The 18214-nt window shown below is 43.9% G+C and overlaps 3 protein-coding genes across 4 annotated transcripts; 1 reads left to right on the top strand and 2 right to left on the bottom strand.

The window, feature by feature from the left end:
* Positions 1-853: 853 nt before the first annotated feature.
* On the bottom strand, positions 854-1816 carry LOC131986213 (olfactory receptor 1M1-like). The gene has a single exon (XM_059351065.1). It carries the CDS (start codon positions 1814-1816, stop codon positions 854-856), a length of 963 nt encoding a protein of 320 aa, XP_059207048.1.
* Positions 1817-4670: 2854 nt separating this feature from the next.
* LOC131986212 (olfactory receptor 1M1-like) lies at positions 4671-5633 on the bottom strand. Its single transcript, XM_059351064.1, has one exon. It carries the CDS (start codon positions 5631-5633, stop codon positions 4671-4673), a length of 963 nt encoding a protein of 320 aa, XP_059207047.1.
* Positions 5634-7534: 1901 nt separating this feature from the next.
* LOC131986181 (uncharacterized) lies at positions 7535-10224 on the top strand. 2 transcript variants are annotated; one of them, XM_059351012.1, is made up of 3 exons: positions 7535-7566; positions 7640-7695; positions 7764-10224. In XM_059351012.1, the coding sequence occupies exon 3, from the start codon at positions 9129-9131 to the stop codon at positions 10182-10184; it is 1056 nt and encodes a 351-aa protein (XP_059206995.1). In that variant the 5' UTR covers positions 7535-7566; positions 7640-7695; positions 7764-9128; the 3' UTR covers positions 10185-10224. The 2 variants fall into 2 exon arrangements, with proteins under 2 accessions (XP_059206995.1, XP_059206996.1); XM_059351013.1 differs by lacking the exon at positions 7535-7566 and having other exon boundaries at positions 7640-7834; positions 7912-10224.
* Positions 10225-18214: the final 7990 nt, after the last annotated feature.

Below are 18214 nucleotides of genomic sequence, written 5' to 3'. Positions count from 1 at the left end.
TCATACTGGCAAACATTTGATCCAAGTGAAAAGATAATGATGATTTATATTTGTCATGAATATTTTTCTTTAAACGGTAGACTGGACCAGTAACAATGTGTGAACTATATGGTGGTAATGCTATACTTAAGTGATAGTTTAGTCCGTGGTATGCAGTTCATATTACGTGTGTAGTGTGTTTTAAGAATATAACATCAATCTGACTAGAAAATTAATTTGTTATGTGGAACAAGCAGCACACTGACATTAAAGCTCTGCAAATACTTAATATAAATACAATAAAGAGAACAATAAAGACCTTATGTTTTTATCAGACAATTTATTAGGAGTATAAATGTGAAATACAATATGACATATAGCCTTTTGTTATTGGTTTTGTTGCCTAAACCAAACTTTTTTACAGCATTAACAACATGTTTAAAACAGTGATTGTGACGTAGGATACAATAGTGTCAGTAATGTGTCAACATTGTGTTTTTGTAGGATATCATATGAATTGTGCTGCAAAACTTTTCGTAAGAGAACATACAAACTTTGTGAAAATTGGTTGATTTTATCCATGTGTCCAATTTTGTAAATGTTCAAATAATGACAGAATATAAACAAATATTAACAAAAAATAGACTGTCTCTAAATGCTGATAAAGGAGACAAACCATCCCTGCTGACAGTGTTCCACATTGACGGATATGTAAAATAGGCTGCCTTTGTCTCACCACACACACATACACACACACACACACACACACACACACACACACACACACACACACACACACACACACACACACACACACACACACACACAGGCACACGAAACCCTCCACAGATTGTTTTGCATGAAAGTAAAGTTGTCATGGCCTTACTTTCCCTCTATGGACCATTGCCAGGGCTCTGATTTTGATGTCTTTAGTTTTTAAAGAATATACAACAGGATTTATGCAGGGTGGGATGCAAGAGGCCAGTGACAGGCTCAGAACACGCTGGTCGGGGTCGATGGCCCGCACATAAAGTCCCAGTAAGAAAATGCTGAATATAGGGATGTAAAATACAGCAACAAGAACCAGGTGCTCAATGCAAGTGGCGAGAGCTTTCATCCTGCTGCTCACTGATTTCATCCTGAACACAGTGATCAGGATGCATGCATAAGACAGAACAATGAAAGTAAAAGGGGCCATCAGATTCACCATACTCGAAGCTGAAGCTACAGACCACTGCATTGTGTAATCATTACAGGCGAGTCTAAACACAGGTGCATAGTCACAGAAGTAGCTGAGCACTTTGACAGAATTGCAAAAAGACAGCCGAGTCATAATGGTCGTGCTGTATGCCGTTCTCCCCAGATTGTAAACCCAAGTCACACCTATGATACAAGACATGATTGCCACAGTGTTGAATACGTTCTGACGAAAAGGACAGCATATTGCAATCGCCCTGTCGTAGGCAAGAACAGCAAGTGCATATGACTCCATAGATATACCTACATAGTAAATGAACATTTGTAACAGACACAAGTTAAATGGAACAAAGTTGTCTCTCAAGAGGAATGCCTTAATCATGCCGGGAATAATGCTCGTGTTTATGATTACATCAACTACTGCAAGGTTGACAACGGCAAGAAATTTTGGAGTGTGTAAGCAGTGGTCCCGTGCGATTATGTAGATCAGTAACATATTGAACACCAGTGAAACCACATAAAGAAATGCAAGAAAGATAATGTAGATATCAATGTAGGGCAATGACTCAAATCCGATGATGTAGAAGCCTGGAGGATGAATGATGATGGAGTTGTTTATAACAGTCCTGAGAGAAGACATAGTTTAACTCTACAGGCTGTGTCTGCTCATATATACATATATGCACATATATACTCACACGTGCTGTTGATGACTGTTTTACACAGTATGGCTCCACATGATGCTGACTCCACTAGTCATCATCGAATGTCTGAGCTGTGCACAGTTCAAGTTATACTCTCTTTATCAATCTCCAGGGATAACATCCAGTCATTAAGAATAATATTGATAAACAATACAGTAATGAGCTGTGCCCTTTCACCATAATTAATCCATGGAGATAAGTTTTCTTGTAGTTTTTGTTGTGTTTCTAAGCACCTCATTCATCTTCACTGAAGCTCAATCAGCAATGTTTGAAACAGTTTTATTATTCTTGTTACACATTATTTCTAACAATAACTAGTATGATTTAAAACACCTATCAAACTATTTTGGACTGGTTTGATTGTATCTTTTTCAGTAGAAATATTATATTATTGATTGTCTGGTGCAAACATGCTCTCAGGACTGTTGTAAGCAAACTTAAGTTGGTCAGCTGGCCACCAGGGGTCACCCTTGTAAACATAGGCAGTGTTTAGGGAAGGTCTGTTCTTCTTCTCTTTAAGGTGAATTAGTCACTTCTTGTATATCCGATGTTACCTCCCGATGTATGCCTGTTCGTGTGTGTGAGATAAAAATCACGTTGGATCTGTGAAGTTCTTGTGGTCTTCTTTCATTTAGTGTATAAGTTACCACAAGGACCATGGACAGAGATTCCATAATAACATGCTATTTAGTATACTTAAACAGATTTTTGTATTTTCCAAAACTATAGTCCGTGATTTGCATACTTTTTTACGGTGAAATATTACAGTATGCAAACTCTGGACACTACGCTGGCATAAATATCCCACAATGCAATGCAGTGTTGACGATAATATTCATAACAGACAATAGTTGACAGCAACCAAGGCATATGTTATGTATTTTATAAGAGATTTGTGATTTGTGGCACTTATTTTCTTTTAATACTATGTACCGTGACGGTTTGAAATAAAAATTTAAAAAAAGGAGACGACCAAGCAGCTCTGTATAAAGAACTAACAAGATAAACGTGAAGTTCACGTGCAGTTTGCATTTTATAACAGCTGAATTACCCATATAGCTATGTGTTTTAATTATCCATTTGCTTATTTTCATTTGCAGAACAAAATATTCCTGTTTAAGCACTTAAATATTTATCTATTCTGTGTCTAAGAAGTATGATCCAGTTTTACGTCTGCATTGCTCAACAACCAAAAAGGTCAAATACTCATCCTAGAAAGTGATGATATAAAAAATGTATACATATCTGAGCTTAATTTCTCTACCGACTCCTTTCTCTCCTGCAAGTCTTATAGGATTTTAAAAACCCCAAAAATAAAGAGAAAAGCTAAATATTTAAGTCGACCTGTGTTTTTATATCAAGGCCTGTGTCTTCTTTGTGGTGCAGTGCACCCTGGGATTGATTAGCTAAACTGAGGCTCTGTCCTCATTCACATTTGAACATGCTTTTCATACACAGTATGATGTAAAAATACTGTGTCCCAGCTACATAGTAAGTAGATTGTGCATATGTGAGAAATTCCTGGATGTGTTGTAGGTTAGCAAGAATATCTAAGTGAGCTAAACAGACGGTTAAAATAACTAAGCAGTTGAATGAAAGAATTACAAATGATGTTGTTAACAGGATGTTGACTTCATTTTGGACCATTAATATTATCGCATCTGTGAACACAAAGTTGGAAAGGCTCCTTTAGATCAGATAATGAATAAAAAGCACTCCAATATTTTAAATAAAAGTTGCTAAAAAAGTTCAACTACAACCATTTGATCTGATAGAAGTTAGTTAGTTTTGATACCCGCCACATTGATTTTGAGGTGGTGCTCAAAACAGCTTGGGTACTGCACTGAAGCCTTCTAATGGTTGAGGGAAAACACTCGATTGCATACATATGTTATTTACTCTAGAAAATATGTAACCCTTAAACACTAAATCCTTTTAATTTGTCTTAAAATCATACTGGCAAACATTTGATCCAAGTGAAAAGATAATGATGATTTATATTTGTCATTAATATTTTTCTTTAAACGGTAGACTGGACCAGTAACAATGTGTGAACTATCTGGTGGTAATGCTATACTTAAGTGATAGTTTAGTCCGTGGTATGCAGTTCATATTACGTGTGTAGTGTGTTTTAAGAATATAACATCAATCTGACTAGAAAATTAATTTGTGATGTGGAACAAGCAGCACACTGACATTAAAGCTCTGCAAATACTTCATATAAATACAATAAAGAGAACAATAAAGACCTTATGTTTTTATCAGACAATTTATTAGGAGTATAAATGTGAAATACAATATGACATATAGCCTTTTGTTATTGGTTTTGTTGCCTAAACCAAACTTTTTTACAGCATTAACAACATGTTTAAAACAGTGATTGTGACGTAGGATACAATAGTGTCAGTAATGTGTCAACATTGTGTTTTTGTAGGATATCATATGAATTGTGCTGCAAAACTTTTCGTAAGAGAACATACAAACTTTGTGAAAATTGGTTGATTTTATTCATGTGTCCAATTTTGTAAATGTTCAAATAATGACAGAATATAAACAAATATTAACAAAAAATAGACTCTCTCTAAATGCTGATAAAGGAGACAAACCATCCCTGCTGACAGTGTTCCACATTGACGGATATGTAAAATAGGCTGCCTTTGTCTCACCACACACACACACACACACACACACACACACACACACACACACACACACACACACACACACACACACACACACACACAGGCACACAAAACCCTCCACAGATTGTTTTGCATGAAAGTAAGGTTGTCATGGCCTTACTTTCCCTCTATGGACCATTGCCAGGGCTCTGATTTTGATGTCTTTAGTTTTTAAAGAATATACAACAGGATTTATGCAGGGTGGGATGCAAGAGGCCAGTGACAGGCTCAGAACACGCTGGTCGGGGTCGATGGCCCGCACATAAAGTCCCAGTAAGAAAATGCTGAATATAGGGATGTAAAATACAGCAACAAGAACCAGGTGCTCAATGCAAGTGGCGAGAGCTTTCATCCTGCTGCTCACTGATTTCATCCTGAACACAGTGATCAGGATGCATGCATAAGACAGAACAATGAAAGTAAAAGGGGCCACCAGATTCACCATACTCGAAGCTGAAGCTACAGACCACTGCATTGTGTAATCATTACAGGCGAGTCTAAACACAGGTGCATAGTCACAGAAGTAGCTGAGCACTTTGACAGAATTGCAAAAAGACAGCCGAGTCATAATGGTCGTGCTGTATGCCACTCTCCCCAGATTGTAAACCCAAGTCACACCTATGATACAAGACATGATTGCCACAGTGTTGAATATGTTCTGACGCAAAGGACAGCATATTGCAATCAACCTGTCGTAGGCAAGAACAGCAAGTGCATATGACTCCATAGATATACCTGCATAGTAAATGAACATTTGTAACAGACACAAGTTAAATGGAACAAAGTTGTCTTTCAAGAGGAATGCCTTAATCATGCCGGGAATAATGCTCGTGTTTATGATAACATCAACTACTGCAAGGTTGACAACGGCAAGAAATTTTGGAGTGTGTAAGCAGTGGTCCCGTGCGATTATGTAGATCAGTAAAATATTGAACACCAGTGAAACCACATAAAGAAATGCAAGAAAGATAATGTAGATATCAATGTAGGGCAATGACTCAAATCCGATGATGTAGAAGCCTGGAGGATGAATGATGATGGAGTTGTTTATAACAGTCCTGAGAGAAGACATAGTTTAACTCTACAGGCTGTGTCTGCTCATATACATATATGTACATATATACTCACACGTGCTGTTGATGACTGTTTTACACAGTATGGCTCCACATGATGCTGACTCCACTAGTCATCATCGAATGTCTGAGCTGTGCACAGTTCAAGTTATACTCTCTTTATCAATCTCCAGGGATAACATCCAGTCATTAAGAATAATATTGATAAACAATGATTGTGAGCTGTGCCCTTTCACCATAATTAATCCATGGAGATAAGTTTACTTGTAGTTTTTGTTGTGTTTCTAAGCACCTCATTCATCTTCACTGAAGCTCAATCAGCAATGTTTGAAACAGTTTTATTATTCTTGTTACACATTATTTCTAACAATTACACCTATAAAACTATTTTGGACTGGTTTTGAACCTTCTATTTTTTATTTGATTGTATCTTTTTCAGTAGAAATATAATATTGTATAAGATTGTCTGGTGCGAACATGCTTTCAAGACTGTTGTAAGCAAACTTAAGTTGGTCAGCTGGCCACCAGGGGTCACCCATGTAAACATAGGCAGTGTTTAGGGAAGGTCTGTTCTTCTTCTCTTTAAGGTGAATTAGTCACTTCCTGTATATCTGATGTTACCTCGGGATGTATGCCTGCTTGTGTGTGTGAGATTAAAGTCACGTTGGATCTGTGAAGTTCTTGTGGTCTTCTTTCATTTAGTGTATAAGTTACCACAAGGACCATGGACAGAGATTCCATACTCACATGCTATTTAGTATACTAAAACAGATTTTTTAGTATTTTCCCAAACTATAGTCCGTGACTTGCAGACTTTTTTTTACGGTGGAATATTACAGTATGCAAACTCTGGACACTACGCTGGCATAAATATCCCACAATGCAATGCAGTTTTGATGATAATATTCATAACAGACAATAGTGGACCGCAACCAAGGCCTATGTTATGTATTTTATAATAGATTTGTGATTTGTGGCACTTATTTTCTTTTAATACTATGTACCGTGACGGTTTGAAATAAAGATTTTTCAAAAAGGAGACAACCAAGCAGCTCTGTAACAAGAACTAACAAGATAAATATCAAGTTCACCTGCAGTTTGCATTTTATAACAGCTGAATTACCCAGCTGTTCTCTTTTTGCCAAGGAGGCTGTGAGAAAGTGACACGATAATAACAGTTCAGTTCGTCTGAAAAAACAACAACCATGAATTTACTTAAAAGTTTGTTGAGCAATACACACTTTGAGCATGTGGTTCAGAGTGTGTGATTTCAGATGCAGTGTTGAATTTCACTGTTCTGGCTAAGACTGTTTCCGTGAGACAAAAGCAGATAAACCATTGGTATAACTGTATATTTAAAAGAGTTGTATATTTCCACCCCATTGAATCCTTGTTTGCACCCCAATGCAGAAAGCACATTCTCACAGCTAACATTAGCCATTGTGTACATAATGGGCCCACATGCTGAAATAACTCCAGTAATAGTTGGTGACACATGAAAAATATGATTAGCTGACACTTCACAGCGTCATTGGAGTGCTCAAAAAAGTTGAGCTGGGGTAACCTTTTATTTTTTTAGTGTGTTGGGTGACAGTTTGTAGCTCTATGTTACCGTCTTACATTGAAAATGACTTGTGGCCTATTGCTTTCTCATTGGTCTTGAGAACGCAGCTTCATGCTGTATCTGCAAGCATAAAATATTGGCGTCATAGGAAAGTCTTGGCCAACTTTTCTGGGCAAATTCTACAACAACCTTCTAGATTTTCAACCAAGAACATGCCTTTGTAGCAGCATAGAGGTGCTGGCTGTTTAGTGCCACTGGTGGCAGTAATGAGGTGGGCCGTATAAAAGCCGCCGTCCTCTCCTCGCGATTCCTTTTGCATCCGCGTCATCGGTGCGTCACTTCCGGGTCCCCGGTTGTTTAGCCGACAGGTATGGCTGCCCGCTGTTTCGACTCATTGATCGCTTGGTTCTTTCTGCGTGCTCACGGCATTTGTGTTTGCAGGGTGATTGTTTGCATGCTGCTCTGGGCAACTCATGTGCGGCGGTGCCTTCTGTTTGGTGAGTGTCCCCTCTTTCTCGGCGTGTTAATTGATACTGTCTGACGGCTAACGCTAGTGTGGTCACAGGTGAATGCCAGCAGCGGCCGGTGTCCTCTCTCCCTCTCTCCTCCTTGAGAGTATGTGTGTGTCCCTAACAGGTATGTGTGTATTAGTATGGTCAACTACAGTATTATAATATCAAGCCGTAATGCTAACAGTATCTCTTTCTAATTAGGAGTGTGCAATTAGCTGGTGGTTGCTGCTGCTTTGTCTCCGCGGCTGTCTCCGCGGCCGCTCTGTCTTTATTAAAGACTGTCCATACTAAAGACGTTGTCTCCACTAAAACTGTCATCTGTAATCACCCTGCTGGAGCTCGTTCCTGGGCTGCTAAATGCGCAACCGCGCTCAATAGAGCCGGTGTATTGCAGCCGAGCTGCTGCCCGCTGTTGACGGCCCACACCGTGCCCCCAGAACACTGATTCGGACTTTGATCCAGACCCGGAATGAGTGTTTTATTATAAGTGTTTATTTTAGGATTATTTTGTACACCATGTTATTTTAGGATTAAAATGGGCAGTCACTGATTTTGTTAACATTTGATTTTGTGTTTGTTTTTGTTGATTTGCCCACTAATTTGTTTATCCCTTTTTCTTTAGTTGCTGGAGACTGGTGGTGGTGGTGCTCGTGCTCGGGTGGTGGTGTCCTCCCCTTTTCCGTCGTTTGCTGTGTCCTGGGAGTGGTCTTCACTAGAGTGTATCACGTATGTCGGGTGTTTTAAGTTGATTTCTTTATTGTTGGTGGATCTCCTCCCCCCTCTGCACTAGCCCTTGTCCATCCAGTCAGCTCCAGCTCTCCCCCCCAGTTTGCTTTTCTTGCTTTTATATTTGAAGGAATGTTTTTAAGATTATTGTGAAAAAATATAATAAAACTATTTCTATTTTCATAACCACGTCTCCTGCCTTTGAGTGAACCTTACCTGTGTGCTGCTCCCAAATTAATTCCCTGGGTGAAATTCCCAGGGTGGCGTTGTCGGTTTCTTTCCTTAATTTGGCTGTTTAAATTATAAGGTTTAATTTCTTTAATTCACTTTACACTCGCCACAAACTTGGCGTTGTCGGTTTCTTTCCTTAATTTGGCTGTTTAAATTATAAGGTTTAATTTCTTTAATTCACTTTACACTCTCCACAAACTTGGCGTTGTCGGCAGGATTTGCTCTTTTTAAAGGCTGAGACGTGTGTTGACTTCTGTTTAGTTTTTTGTTTTTTTTTCCTGTTTTTTTTCTTTTGTTGTCTTTAATTTGTTGTGTGGCCTAATTTTCTTTCTGTTTGTGCATACAGATTGGAGTAATTGGAGACAAAGCAGCAGTGGCCCTTTTGTGGAGTGCCTACTACAGGTTTGGATTTTGTGGTGCTTTTGCATCATAGTTAGTGGTAGTGTGAGTTTGTAGTAATCATGGAGGACGAAATACTTGAACTTAGAGGGCTGATTGCACAGTTAACAGCAGATAATGAGCGGTTACGACAGGGACAGGCTGGCCCTAGTGTTCTGCCATCTACTTCTTCAGCACCACCTGTTATCCCCCCCACTTCTGGTCCCTCCGTAGCAGAGAGGTTAATTTTTGTGCCTAGAGATAGGAAGTGTCCGGTCTTTAGGGGAAGGACAGGCGTAGGATTGAGTGAGTGGGTGGAGGAGGTGCAGGCGAGTATGAGGGCTCGGCGTTTGTCCCAGTCTGATCAGGCGTTTTTCCTGCTCGACCACCTAGAGGGAGAGGCCAAGGATGAGATAAAGTATCGCTCTGCCGCTGAGAGAGAGAACCCTGTTAAAATATTTGCCATTTTGGAGGAGCTGTACGGGTGCTCAGAGTCGTATGTTTCACTGCAGCAGGCTTTCTTCTCCAGGAGGCAGCAAGAGGGAGAAACTCTTCAGGAGTTCTCCCTTGCTTTAATGGGCCTAATGGAGAGGGTGAAGCAGTGCGCCCCCACTGACATGCCGGATGCCGGGACCCTTTTGAGAGATCAGTTTGTCGAGCACGTTTTGAATCGTTCCTTGTGTCGTGAGTTGAAGCAGCGGGTGCGTAGTCAGCCTGATTGCACCTTGCTCGATGTGAGGGCCGAGGCTATTCGCTGGGAGCGGGAAGGTTTGCCTGGTGGTGCGAGAGGTCGCAGCCAATCAGTCCCCTCAGTGTATGGTGTCCAGTATGGTGTCCATGGTGGCACCCAGGGGGCTGTTCCATCCTCCACGGCTTCTGAGATGAGTGAGATGAGGGAGATGTTAGAGCATCAGCAAGCGCTGCTCAATCAGCTCATGAGGAGCATTGCTCAGCTACAGAACTCCAACCAGTACCGTCATCCACCACCATCAGGGCCCTTAATATGCAGACGTTGTAATCAGCCAGGACATTATGCACGTGAGTGTGATGGGGTGCGTGTTCCTTCTCGTTCTCAGTTTCCTTCACGACCCCACTTGAATACTGGTCGGCAGTCCCGCTCTCCGGTGTCGGAAAACTAGTGCCCACCGAACTGCAGAGCCACAGTTTGGGTGGGGCCGCTACTGGCTCAAAAGCTGCTTTACTCAACTTGAATGCTCGGGATTGGTTTCGTCTTGCCCCCATTTGGATGTAGACATGGGTGGTGTGAGGGTCCCTTGCCTGGTAGACACCGGTTCCATGGTGTCTACAATCTCTGAGAGTTTCTTCCGCCAGCATCTTGAGCCTTGGGGCCAGGAGCGTCTTCGTTCGTGTCATTGGTTGGAGCTTAGGGCTGCCAATGGTCTGACTATTCCTTACCTTGGGTACCTTGAACTCGACGTGCAGCTTTGTGGTAAACTAATGCCTCAATGTGGTGTTTTGGTGGTGAGAGACCCACCTGGTGGTGTGCCCTCTCAAGTGCCTGGAGTTTTGGGGATGAACGTTATCCGTAAGTGTTACCAGGAGCTTTTTGGCCAATATGGTGTAGATTTGTTTTCTCAGGTCTGTATCTCAGAGGCCCCCAAGCCGGTCGTGCAGGCACTGCAACAGTGCCATCACGCTAGTGACCTAGCTTCTCAGGATGCTCCAGGGAAAGTGAAGGTCAGGGGTAAGAGGGGTTTGCAGATTCCAGGCGGGGTGATGAAAATTGTGGCTGCCACATGTTCTGAGCAGTACTCTGGTTCTACAGTACTATTTGAGCCTTTAGAGGTTGGTTTGCCTGCTGGGTTGCTTGCTTCCCCGTCTTTAGTTCGTGTCATCAGGGGCACAGCCTACATACCTGTCATTAATGTTGGCTGTAACCATGTTGTTTTGTACCCCCGCACTGCTGTGGGCACACTGAATTTTGTGCATGTGGTCAGCCTCCCTTCAGGGGTCACTGAGGTGCCATCAGGTGTGGCCACCGTGTCCTCCCAGGCAGCTTCCTCTAGTGTGCCGCAGCAGGTGGAGAGTGTGGATTTGTCGTCGTTGTCTGTGGAGGAGCAGGGTCCGGTGAGGTCCTTGCTTGAACATTACTCTTCAGTCTTTTCCACCAATGACACAGATTTGGGTTGTACTAATCTTATCTCCCATGACATTCCTCTGATAGATGATACTCCAGTGACGCAGCGCTATAGGCGCATTCCACCCTCCGAGTACGAGGCTGTGAAGGAACACATTAACCAGCTGCTCTCATCTCAAGTAATATGTGAGAGTAGCAGCCCCTACGCGTCCCCCATCGTGTTGGTACGGAAGAAAGATGGTAGTATGCGTATGTGTGTTGACTATAGGCAGCTCAATAGTAAGACCCGAAAAGACGCCTTCCCACTGCCACGTATAGAGGAGTCTCTGGACGCATTGTCCGGTGCTCGCTGGTTCTCTACCCTGGACTTGGCCAGTGGTTACAATCAGGTGCCAGTCACTGAGGCTGACCGGCCGAAGACTGCTTTTTGTACACCTTTTGGTTTGTTCGAATGGAACAGAATGCCTTTTGGGCTCTGTAACGCGCCCAGCACCTTCCAGAGGTTAATGCAACGCATCTTTGGTGACCAGCAATGTCAGTCTTTATTGTTATATCTTGATGATATTGTTGTGTTTTCCTCCACTGTGGAACAACATGTGGAGAGACTCCGGGTGGTGCTGGAGCGGCTTCAACATGAGGGCCTCAAAGCCAAGCTCAGTAAGTGTTCCTTCTTTTGCAAGGAGGTACACTACTTGGGCCACGTGATATCGGCCGATGGCGTCTCCACAGATCCGGGCAAGATTGAAGTGGTTGCTAATTGGCCGATTCCTGCTACTGCCTCAGAGCTTCGATCTTTTCTTGGTTTCGCCAGTTACTATCGTCGGTTTGTGGAAGGATTTGCCAAGCTGGCAGCTCCTCTGCACAGGGCTGTGGCAGAGTGTGGTGGTACCAAGACCAGTAAGAGGACTGATCAGCGGCTCTCCAGGTGTTGGACTGATGAGTGTAACCAGAGCTTTGAAACATTGAAAGCCAAGTTCACTACAGCACCGGTGTTAGCCTATGCAGACTTCTCCCTTCCATTCATTCTGGAAGTTGATGCAAGCTATGGTGGCTTGGGTGCGGTCCTTTCTCAGGCTCAGGCAGGCAAGGTGAGGCCGATAGCCTATGCGAGCAGGGGCCTGCGACCCACCGAGAGAAACATGGTGAACTACAGCTCCATGAAACTCGAGTTCTTGGCCCTTAAGTGGGCCATGACAGAGAAATTCCGAGAGTACTTGTTGGGTAATAAATGTGTTGTGTATACTGATAACAACCCCCTCAGTCATTTGACTTCTGCTAAGCTAGCTGCTACTGAGCAGAGGTGGGCAGCCCAGCTAGCCTCTTTTGATTTTGAGATCAAGTACCGATCAGGAAAGAGTAACACCAATGCTGATTCTCTTTCTCGTCAGTACCCACCTGGTCCCCAGGACGTCGCAGCAATGCTTCCAGGTACTGCAGTGCCAAAGTCTCTGCAGCAAGCTTTGGGGTTGGGAAAGGCAGAGGCCACTCAAGCTGCCATTGTAGCCTGGCCACAGCATACTTTTTCTGAACTTCGTCTCTCTCAGCAGACTGACCCTGTGATACAGGAACTGTTAGCTTTTTGGGGGAAGAAGCAGCGTCCCAGTCGTGACGAGCGGGCACAGCTCTCCCAGTCCACGCTGGTTTTGCTGCGGCAGTGGGACCGTCTACTTGAAAGGGATGGTGTCCTGTACCGAAAGGTGTTTCGTTCTGATGGCGCTGAAGCCATGTTTCAGCTGTTGTTGCCAAATGCATTGATAGGTGAGGTCCTGACCCAAGTGCACCAGGAGCATGGTCACCAGGGGGTGGAGCGAACACTGGCGCTCCTGCGGCCCCGATGCTACTGGCCTGGTATGTCCTCTGATGTGGCACGATGGTGTCAGACATGTGAGCGATGTCAAGTGGCCAAAGATGTCCACCCAAAAGCGCACACCTTTATGGGGCATCTCTTGGCCTCCCGCCCTAACGAAATCCTTGCCATCGACTATACTACTCTAGAGCCGGCCCAGAATGGTGTAGAGAACGTCTTGGTGCTTACTGATGTTTTTAGTAAGTACACGGTGGCTATCCCTACTCGGGATCAGCGTGCCGCCACTGTGGCCAGGGTTTTAGTGTCAGAGTGGTTTTATAAGTTTGGTGTCCCTGCTCGTTTGCATTCTGATCAGGGCCGTAACTTTGAAAGCTTCCTCATTCAGCAGTTGTGTGACTTATATGGGATTGTAAAATCCCGCACCACCCCATACCATCCTGAAGGAAATGGTCAATGCGAGCGGTTCAACCGGACGCTCCACAACTTGCTGCGTACTTTGCCGGTGTCTCGGAAAAGGGATTGGCATGTATGTCTGCCTCATGTTTTGTATTGTTACAATACAACTCCCCATCAGTCAACAGGGGAGTCCCCCTTTTTCTTGATGTTCGGCCAGGAACCCAGACTGCCAATCGATTTCTTGTTGGGTAGAGTCGAGAGTCCCGTGGGTGGGTCTATCCATGAGTGGGTTCAAGAGCACCAAGCCCGTTTGCAGGTAGCATTCGAAGGTGCAAGGGAACGCTTGAAACATGCTGCCGATCGGCGGAAGCAGGTCCATGATCGGCATGTGAGAGATCGGCCACTGCAGGAAGGGCAGTTGGTGTATTTGCGTGATTTAAGTGCTAGGGGGCTCCAGAAGACCCGAGATCGGTGGACCTGTGTTAAGTATCGAGTGTTGAGGATGCCTAAAGAGGGTGGCTCGGTGTACACTATTGTGCCAGTTGATGATGAGACAAAGGTGAGACGAGTCCACCGCACCATGCTGAAGGCTGTTGTGGGAGTGGACTCACCTGATCATGCCCCTTCTCATAACTCTCCACCAAGGGAAGAACCAGCCCCTAGAGGAGGAGCCTTCCTTTGAGTATGATTTGTTGGTCTTTGACCACCAACAACCTGTTGGTGCCACTTCTGCCATGCCCTCCACCAGACCAACCACATCCCAAGAGCCTACATCGGTCTTAACTTCAGGAGCATCAGCTCCAGCTTTTCCCTCAGTCGCTTGCCCTGATTCCAGCAACATGGGCTCACGCCGGACCACACGTCAAACTGCTGGTCAGCACTCGAATGTGCATCGTCTTCCACGGTCCGTTGGTGATGCTCACGCTGCTTATCCTTCTGCTCCTGTGTCCAACTCAGTCTCTGCTCTGTTTAGACCCTGGAGTTAGCTTGTTGTGTTAGCCTTACTTTGTTGATCGTCGGGACGACGATCCAAGGAGGCGGGGTAGAATGTAGCAGCATAGAGGTGCTGGCTGTTTAGTGCCACTGGTGGCAGTAATGAGGTGGGCCGTATAAAAGCCGCCGTCCTCTCCTCGCGATTCCTTTTGCATCCGCGTCATCGGTGCGTCACTTCCGGGTCCCCGGTTGTTTAGCCGACAGGTATGGCTGCCCGCTGTTTCGACTCATTGATCGCTTGGTTCTTTCTGCGTGCTCACGGCATTTGTGTTTGCAGGGTGATTGTTTGCATGCTGCTCTGGGCAACTCATGTGCGGCGGTGCCTTCTGTTTGGTGAGTGTCCCCTCTTTCTCGGCGTGTTAATTGATACTGTCTGACGGCTAACGCTAGTGTGGTCACAGGTGAATGCCAGCAGCGGCCGGTGTCCTCTCTCCCTCTCTCCTCCTTGAGAGTATGTGTGTCCCTAACAGGTATGTGTGTATTAGTATGGTCAACTACAGTATTATAATATCAAGCCGTAATGCTAACAGTATCTCTTTCTAATTAGGAGTGTGCAATTAGCTGGTGGTTGCTGCTGCTTTGTCTCCGCGGCTGTCTCCGCGGCCGCTCTGTCTTTATTAAAGACTGTCCATACTAAAGACGTTGTCTCCACTAAAACTGTCATCTGTAATCACCCTGCTGGAGCTCGTTCCTGGGCTGCTAAATGCGCAACCGCGCTCAATAGAGCCGGTGTATTGCAGCCGAGCTGCTGCCCGCTGTTGACGGCCCACACCGTGCCCCCAGAACACTGATTCGGACTTTGATCCAGACCCGGAATGAGTGTTTTATTATAAGTGTTTATTTTAGGATTATTTTGTACACCATGTTATTTTAGGATTAAAATGGGCAGTCACTGATTTTGTTAACATTTGATTTTGTGTTTGTTTTTGTTGATTTGCCCACTAATTTGTTTATCCCTTTTTCTTTAGTTGCTGGAGACTGGTGGTGGTGGTGCTCGTGCTCGGGTGGTGGTGTCCTCCCCTTTTCCGTCGTTTGCTGTGTCCTGGGAGTGGTCTTCACTAGAGTGTATCACGTATGTCGGGTGTTTTAAGTTGATTTCTTTATTGTTGGTGGATCTCCTCCCCCCTCTGCACTAGCCCTTGTCCATCCAGTCAGCTCCAGCTCTCCCCCCCAGTTTGCTTTTCTTGCTTTTATATTTGAAGGAATGTTTTTAAGATTATTGTGAAAAAATATAATAAAACTATTTCTATTTTCATAACCACGTCTCCTGCCTTTGAGTGAACCTTACCTGTGTGCTGCTCCCAAATTAATTCCCTGGGTGAAATTCCCAGGGTGGCGTTGTCGGTTTCTTTCCTTAATTTGGCTGTTTAAATTATAAGGTTTAATTTCTTTAATTCACTTTACACTCGCCACAAACTTGGCGTTGTCGGTTTCTTTCCTTAATTTGGCTGTTTAAATTATAAGGTTTAATTTCTTTAATTCACTTTACACTCGCCACACCTTCATCTATGTGTCCTTCACTTCACTCTACATACTTGCCATTACATGAACTAATGAAGTATTTGATTATGCAAAAATACTTTTGTATAACTTAAAGTCAGTAAAAACATGTCTAAAGTGTCATTCTCCCTGTGGGTGCATTTATCATCAAACAGTACATAATGACTCAGAATAACAGGACTTTCTGCTGCATCTCACACCTCAGAGTCTTTCTAATGAACCCAGTTCAAGCTTTCATCATCCGAGAATGCAGGTTAGAGACCCTTTCTAATCACAAACAAACCATTTACTGTTTAAACCTTTGACTAATTAATCTCACCTGCATCTATTAGCAGGTCTTGCATGCTCACATTTGAAGGGAAATGGAAAGGAAATTGGCATCCCAGTGCACTGAGCTTTCCCCCAGGAGTTCCTCCTCCGAAATAATGAGTTAAGTTTCTCAGGACTACAAAGTAACACATCATTTGACTTTGTAAATGTTAATTAGATGGGAAACACAAAAGACTGTGCATCTAGGTAACCTCTAAATCATCAAACAGACTCACATGCTAATACATCTGTTTCATAACCTAATTTGGTCTTGAATATTTAACCTTTATGAATAATAAAAAACAATGCTAATTGCCGACTATACACTGTTTAGTAACAAGAAACATAGAGACAATGTCGTAAATTAAAAAATGCTTTCACACTTGAACATAACAACAAAGTGTTATGACATTGACAGTTAATAGTATTTCCGTAGGGGGCTTTTATCACCAAACAGGACACGGTGACCCAAGACAAAAGGATCCTCTTCTGCCTCATTGACTCCCGGGAACCCTGCTAATGAGCCCTTTTTTGCGATGTCATTACCAAAGGATGCTGGTTAATGACCCTGCCTGTAACAAACAAACCTTTTACTGTTCAGACTTAAGCCTAATTAATCTCATCTGACTCCATCAGAAGGGTTTGCTCTCTCACAATTAAAACTTCGAGTGTATTGGGAATGGTTGTACTCTGATATTAATGAGTCATTAGTGTTCTTGAAAAGCTCAAGTATAAACCCTCTAATTGTCTAATCGTCGCCTCTTTGCTGAAGGTCTGTCGGAGATAAGCTCTAAACAACCTTTATGAAGTGGCTTTCTGTTATTAGCATTCAAAGTGCCATCAAACTTTGTGTTGGCAGGTTTTAGCTGTGTTGGCACTGAACACAAAAGAAATTGCAGAATCATCAGAGGAACATAATTCATTCAACATGCTTCTAAACTACATGCAGAAATTAAAGACAAATTAGAATTTTCTGGGTAACCACAATCAATCTACAAATGTACTATCAGATGTTGTATATTTACAGTGAGATGAACATGAGCTTAAAGAAATGGCCAACCCTGTGTCCTAAAACGAAGGTTTACGTATGTAAACACGGTTTTATGAATGAAGTGAACCTGTAACCATGTGACTACAACCCTTGGGTCAGGAGGCATTATACCAAATTAATCGCAGCTGTGGGTGTCAATCACTACACCTGTGTATATATGTGAGGCGCAACCACACACTCTCCCTCTTTCTATAGACCGGGAAGGATGCCTACCTTCATCGCCGAGTGACCTCTAATAGTTACAGGTTGGGGTGGACGTCTCCGTCTCACCCCTCGCAAGAACTGTGAAGCCAGGGGATGCGCACCTGGGGAAAAACCATCACACTTATCATGCACAGTTGAGACAGCAGCAAGATAACCCCTGATAGTAGATTCGGCCCGACCCAGCACAAAAAGGTGCCGGAGGAAGGAGAGGATGACCGAGATGTGACAAGTCAAGGGTCTTTGTTCCTTGCACGACACCAGTCTGTAAACACTCTCCACTTACTCATATACTGTAGTTGAGTGGAGGGGGCCTGCGAGGCTTGCAAAGTCTCCACGACCCCTCCCTCCAAGCCGAGGGATGTCAGATGCTGCCGTTCAAGGGCCATACATGAAGGTTCAGAACCTGGGGATTTGGGTGCCATATCTTGCCCTGCACCTGGGATAACAGGTCCAGTCTGACCGGGAGACGCCATGGGCGACCGTCCAGCATCTCGCAGATGCTCGCCATCCATGGCCTTTGTGGCCAGTCGGGTGCCACCAGGAGCATGCGAATACCTGACCCTCCTGAGGAAAGCCAGCAGGAGAGGGAGTGGCGGGAATGCATAGAGCTTCACATGAGGCCATGACAGGCTCATGGCATCTGTTCCCAGGGATCCTGGAGGGCCATGCTTTGAGGACCACAGAGGACAGTGGATGTTCTCTGATGTGGCAAAAAGGTCCACCAGTGCCCGACCAAAGTGACACCAAATTTCGTCCACTATCTGTGGGTGCAGTCTCCACTCGCCAGGGTGAGGACCTCTCCGTCAGAGCA

The sequence above is a fragment of the Centropristis striata genome, chromosome 15 (genome assembly GCF_030273125.1).
Source record: "Centropristis striata isolate RG_2023a ecotype Rhode Island chromosome 15, C.striata_1.0, whole genome shotgun sequence".
Taxonomy (NCBI): domain Eukaryota; kingdom Metazoa; phylum Chordata; class Actinopteri; order Perciformes; family Serranidae; genus Centropristis; species Centropristis striata.
This window is presented reverse-complemented; position numbering and strand designations above follow the sequence as displayed.